The sequence below is a fragment of the Triticum urartu genome, chromosome 7A, assembly GCF_056163025.1.
Source record: "Triticum urartu cultivar PI428250 chromosome 7A, HENAU_Tu73, whole genome shotgun sequence".
Lineage (NCBI taxonomy): Eukaryota > Viridiplantae > Streptophyta > Magnoliopsida > Poales > Poaceae > Triticum > Triticum urartu.
Window position 1 is genome coordinate 698316101 of NC_141879.1, and position 6645 is coordinate 698322745.

A 6645-nucleotide genomic window follows, 5' to 3' on the forward strand; every position below is an offset into this window, starting at 1 on the left:
CATCTGGGAGCCGGTGTGCGATATCGTCGGGCAGGTATCCAGCTCCCCTCAGCTTCTTGATGTGTCCCTCCGTGGCGGAGGAAACCATCCACTTGCCTCCCGCTCCGGACATGGTTGGAGAAGGTTGAGGAGGAAAATGTGGACTTGGGCGCTGGAGCTCGAGTGTGCGAGAATGGATGAGCAAAGGAGGAACAAGGCGTGGATGGAAAAAGGTGAACCCTTATCCCTTTATATGGGCGGACAAACTGTGCGTCCCCACCGGCCTGGTAAAACTCGCTTATCCCCCAAGCACCGTAATTGATGGCGCGGTTGGGTTACCCACGTCCGTATTGATGAGAATCCCGCAATAAGGGGACACGATCTCTGCTTCGACAAGACGTGCCAAGGAAACCGCCTCGCAAAACGTGTTGAGGTTGGCTGTAAAAAACGATTCGCATAAGGGCTTGGCTGTGGTGTGATGTCACATTACGGGATACGTCAGCAGATTAGATTTATGGAAATATTATTCTCTCTACGGTAGTATGTGGAACTTGTTTTGCAGAGTCGGACACGATCCTCGTATTCAAAACCTTCCATGAAGTATTCGGAGGAGGAACCCGACTTGCAATGCCGAAGATAATCTGCGCGCCGGACTCATCGTCATTGAAGCCTGGTTCAGGGGCTACTGAGGGAGTCCTGGATTAGGGGGTATCCGGACGGCCGGACTGTTGGACTATGAAGATACAAGATTGAAGACTTCGTCCCTTGTCCGGATGAGACTCTCCTTGGCGTGGAGGGCAAGCTTGCCAATTCGGATATGTAGATCTCCTTCCTTGTAACCGACTCTGTGTATCCCTAGCCCCCTCCGGTGTCTATATAAACCAGAGGGTTTAGTCCGTAGGACAACAACAATCATACCATAGGCTAGCTTCTAGGGTTTAGCCTCTCTGATCTCGTGGTAGATCAACTCTTGTACTACCCATATCATCAATATTAATCAAGCAGGAGTAGGGTTTTACCTCCATCGAGAGGGCCCGAACCTGGGTAAAAACATCGTGTCCCTTGTCTCCTGTTACCATCCGCCTAGACGCACATTTTGGGACCCCCTACCCAAGATCCGCCGGTTTTGACACCGACACTCTCCGTCAGATGCTCGAAGGTACCGCTAGTGATACGCCCCATCCCAGTGGGTTATCCGAGGTACCTGTCATTGAATGCTTCAACTGTTATACCAAGGAGATTCTTCACATTTTGTCTAACTGGCTCCGGCGTGTTCGGGCTGAAATAGATGGAGCTTTTCTCTCTGTTCACACACTGTCCCGAACTGTCGCTGTATATCCTCAGAACTTGGTTCAACCTTTGGGCGCTTGATTCCTTGGCATTCATGAATATCAAGCTATCGTCTGCAAAGAGGGGATGATTTACCCAAGGTGAATTGGTACTCACTCTAATCCCCTTGTCCACCTGTGCACCACCCAGATTTTTCAAGAGTGTAGTGAAACCCTCAGCACATAGGAGGAAGAGATAAGGCGAATAAGGGTCCCCTTGACGTAGACCCCGAGAAGGGGTAAAGTAGGGCAGCAACTCCCCATTCACTCGAACGGTAAACCTGACAGAAGTCACGCACTTCATTGTCAGTCTAACAAATCTCGAACTGAACCCCATCTTTAACATGATAGCTTCCAAATAGTGCCATTCAACTCTGTCGTACGCTTTCATCATGTCAAGTTTGACGGCATAGACATGATTTTTCCCTTTCTTCCGACGCCGCATCGCATGGAAGCTCTCATGGGCGATAAGGACATTGTCAGTGATAAGGCGCCCCGGGATAAAAGCACTCTATTCTTCGCTAATGATCTCATCCATAAACTCTCTTGCCATGTTTGTGATACACTTGGAAGCAATCTTATATAAAACATGACATAAAGAAATTGGCCTATATTGTGATATGAGTTGCGGGTATCTTACTTTAGGTATAAGAGTTATTGAAGTATCATTCATTCCCACCGGCAACTCATCACCATTTAGGAAATCCAAAACAGCCAGCACAATGTCCTCTTGAAGGAGATCCCCATGCCACTGAAAAAACCCTGCTGTAAAACCATCAACACCCAGAGCTTTGGATGGGGCCATTTGAAATAAAGCTTCCTTGACCTCCTGGGCTGTGAATGGTTTATCTAGATGCTCGTTCATAAGAGGAGTCACCTTTTGCGGGATAAGATTGAGCAGCTCGTCCATAGGCCTGAATCCCTGGGAAGTATATAACGCTTCATAGAAACCTTGGACTTCTGCATGATTCTCATCCATAGTCTGACATGTTGAGCCATCTGCTCTTGTTAGCAACTCAAATTTATTTATAAGTTTCCGTTGAACTGCCTGGGCATGAAAATATTCTGTATTCCGGTCACCCGATGCAGCCAAAATCCACCTAGATTGCGATGCTCTTCCTAATGTGACTTACACACCTAGACGGAGGGAGTACTAGTCTACGTTACCACCATCATAGTGGGTAGTAACATAAGTGTAGTGTCATGCAAGCCTTCATTTATTATATTACACTCATTTTGTATTGGGGTGTGTTATGTTATGTTACTGCCACAAACACCTCTCTCCTCATTAAATCCATGCCACATAAGCATATATGTCTTGGGGTGTGTTACGTTACTACCTAAGTTACTCCCACTATGGCTAGTCTAAACTGGAAAGAAGGTACTCCCTCCGTCTAGGTGTGTAAGTCATCTTAGCTTGCGCACCGCGACCAAGGTGGAGGGGAAAACGATAGAACTTAATGTTTTTTGCTAATTAATAATATTGCATGCAATGAACTAACCACTGTATGTCGTGTTTGATAGTCTCAAGCCATTTAAAGCATGCATGGCTCACATCTTTTATTGGTTGATATGTCACGAAACAAGAAACGAGATGAGAGTTAATGTACCGCGCATATGTGTTTTGGGATTATTTGGTTTTCGTATGATGACTTACACACCTAGACGGAGGGAGTAGTATAAAGTAATTCATAGTACATGGAAGTGTGCAAAGGCCAAAGCATATGCAAATATCCACAAGATATCTTTGATTCATAATAAATGTAGAAATATCCTCTTCTACATGGTGGTGTGGAAGGGATATGCAAATCTCAACAAGGTATTTTGGATTTATATTAAATGCAACCAATTTACTAGGAGTGTATACAACTCCCAACTAGTAGAGATTTTCAGTTCATAGTAAATGCAGCCAAACCCTCCTCTACATGGAAGTGCGTGTGATACACAAATCCCAACCGAGGATTTTTGGTTCATAGTAAATGCAGCCAAACCCTCCTCTACATGCAAGTGCGAGGGATATGCAAATCCCAACAAAAGAATTTTTAGTTCATAATAAGGCTGGTCGTAATGGTAGTATCATAGCTAGTATCATGCATGCCAACTAGACAATTTTGATGAGGTGTCATAGCATTAAATGAAGAAAAAGAGGATGGAGTATCATATCATGATACTGTATCATAATAAATGATATGCTACTTTGTGTCATGCATGGCAATAAATAGAGTGCTACATGATACTAATATATGATACTATGCATTAGGGAGGTAGTATCATACACTAGTATCATATGCATGATACTAATATATGATACTCCCCATTACAATTCCAGCCTAAATGTAGCCAAACCCTCCTCTACATGGAAGTGTGCAAGGGATATGTAAATCCCAACGGAAGATTTTTGGTTCATAATAAATGCTGCCAAACTCTCCTCCAATAGTTCAATTCATCATCTATAAGACTAGTCACAATGGAAGTAACTTAAGTAGTAACATCACATATTTCAATACAAGATTGCTTATGTGGCAGCTAATTAATGAGGAGAGAGAGGTTTGTGGTAACTTAGCTAGTTACTGTAACATCACACATTTCAAGGCATAATGAGTCTATAGCCTAATAAATAAACTCTTTCATGATATCACTCATATGTTACTACCCACTATGGAGGTAGTAACATAGACTAGTAACATCGACAAGTTACTACTCTATGTTACTCCCCACTGTTAGCAGTCTAAAAGGGTACTACTTGTACTCATTGTTGCATGCACAGACCAACACAAGTTAATTAGCCAGTCGGTGTGTTTGCATTTCTACAATATATACATCCATGGAGCTCACCGCTCACGCTCTCCTCCTCCCTCTGGTGCTTGCGGCGCTCCTCCACCCCACCACCGCCACTATTGACGATGCCACACCAGGCCTCAGCGGCGGATTCAGCCTGCGCTTGGTTCCCAGCCCCAGCTGGAACAATACCATCCATGTCGACGACGACGGCTTCCTTCACCTGAAGGAGCTAGTTGGGCACGACACTACCGCGCTTCGACCGCATGTACGCTTTCTCCCAGGGAGGTACAACGTTGTCACCACTGTTGGGATGGGCCATGGCCGCCGCACGTACACCCTCACGATGGAGATGACAAGCAGCCTGACATGGATGCAGTGCGTGCCGATCCAATGCCCATTTCAGCAGGATCCGCCGCTCTTCCACCCGCGAATGTCGCCGTCATTCCGCCACCTCGCACCCACAAGCCGCCTTTGTTCACCCCCGGGGCACGACGTGTGCAAGTTCCATGTCACCCCCATCCGCCCTGGTGGCGCACATGCAAGCGGCGTGCTCGGTGACGAGACCCTATCCTTCACGGGATCTGCGCCGGTGGTCTTTCCCACCGTCATCATTGGCTGCGCGCACAGCAGCACAGGTTTCGTCAGCCACGGAGTGCTCGCCGGCGTCCTCGGCCTGGGCAAGACGTATCCGTCGCTCGTCCCGGTGTTACTCCAACGGCACGGCTTACATCGCTTCTCCTACTGCCTCTTCGTGCCCGGGTCGGCGAACCGGCACGGCTTCCTCCGGTTCGGCAATGACATCCCGGTGGACACGAGGCGCATGAAGAGCACCAGGATCCTCTACCCCGAGCATAGCTCCTACTTTGTCAGCCTCAGCGGCATCAGCGTTGCCGGGACGCAGCTGGGCGGCAACCTGGCGGAGGTGTTCAGGCGCCGACAGACCGCCGATGGCAAGTGGCACAGCGGGACCGTGATCGACGTCGGGACGTCTCGGAGTGTGATAATCCAGGCTGCATACAATGTCCTGGAGCAGACCCTGGCGGAGCACGGCAGGAGGCTCGGTTTGCCGGTGCACCACACCAGCTCCGGCCTCTGCTTCCGCGCGGCGCACTCCCACTTCTCGCAGTTGCCCACGGTGACACTGCACTTTGAGCAGGACCTCGTGCTCACACCGATTCAGTTGTTTGTAGTGCGCGAGCAAGACATTTGCCTCGCCGTGTCACCGAGCCCGGACATCACCATCATCGGGGCATTGCAGCAACGGCGCACGCGCTTCGTGTACGACCTCGCCGCCAGCAGGGTCTACTTCGCCCCCGAGAACTGCAATGACGACACCAGCGAGCATGATTGATATTCTGTTTTTTAGCGAACGACCCGATTTGACGTGGTCAACTGTTTGTTTTTGAAATAAATGAAAAAATAAACTATAATGAGAGTGCACAAACAAAATAGATCAAATATGTACTCACGAAAATAACACTTGCGCTTTGGTACAACCCCCTAAACACATCAATGGATGAAACTTATCCATACACCTTCATTAGAAAGGGTAGAATGGCCTTTTTTCTAGAATACGTCGCCCGCCCGCTGATATGTATACGCCGTACGCCTATTGGGCCGGCCCATTGATGACGGCTGGGGGTGTGGTGTTCACGGGATGTAAAAGTTCATAAAACAAATAGGAATCGAACCAGGGTCCTCTTGCTCGTGTGGTTAAGAGGCATACCACTTGCGCTGTACAGTGTTTGTGAAAAGTAAAAAGCGTACGGATTTAAGAATTACTCCGTCCGGATTTATTGGGTAGACAGGATTGCCAAGACCAAGGCACATCGGGGGCAGTTTTTGGTATTGAATCTGCCCAATTAGAGAGCAGGATTGAAGGATATTACTTCCTCTCCGGTTTACAAGGCTTAATTTAAAAATCTCACTAACCAAGGTAGATGATGAGTGGTGGAATACTTTTTATAGTTTGCAAAAACACCCAATTAATGCCCTTGTTTTCCTCAAAAAACTATGTTTACCAATGCATTAATTTTCTCTTAATACTTGCATGCAATAATTTAATGCACTTTGGAATCAGAACATGTGATGGAAAACAACCAAATTGAGCCTTATAAAATGGAAAAACTAAAATTTTGAGATAAGCCCTATAAAACGGAAAGGAGGAAGTAAATATCATAAATTAGTTGCCAAATTGCCTCGCATCTCCCAATGCTCTCGCATGTTGCTTTTTTTTTACCATGCGCATATATATGGGCTGCATGGCCCATGGCCCAATCGTAGCGCAACTTTCGCTTAACAATTTGCAATGACTAAAAAATTGCCTGTTAATTCAGGCCTAGGGAATAGCAACCTGCCTTACAAAAATTGACTTCCACCGGTGGCTTTCCAGCCTAAAAATCCCGTACAGAGGTAACACCAACGTAGAATTCAGACACCTTTTCAAAAAAATTAACATTTCTACGAAATTCTTAAAAAATACAAAAAATTAAAAAAAATTAAAAAATTTAAATTTTTAAAAAATTGAACAACTTAAATACATTTTGAAAAATACACT

General features: G+C 46.3%; 1 protein-coding gene across 1 annotated transcript; it reads left to right on the forward strand.

The window, feature by feature from the left end:
* The first annotated feature begins 4131 nt into the window (after positions 1–4131).
* On the forward strand, positions 4132–5458 carry LOC125522891 (aspartyl protease family protein 2-like). Its single transcript, XM_048687936.2, has one exon. The coding sequence runs from the start codon at positions 4132–4134 to the stop codon at positions 5437–5439; it is 1308 nt and encodes a 435-aa protein (XP_048543893.1). The 3' UTR covers positions 5440–5458.
* Positions 5459–6645: the final 1187 nt, after the last annotated feature.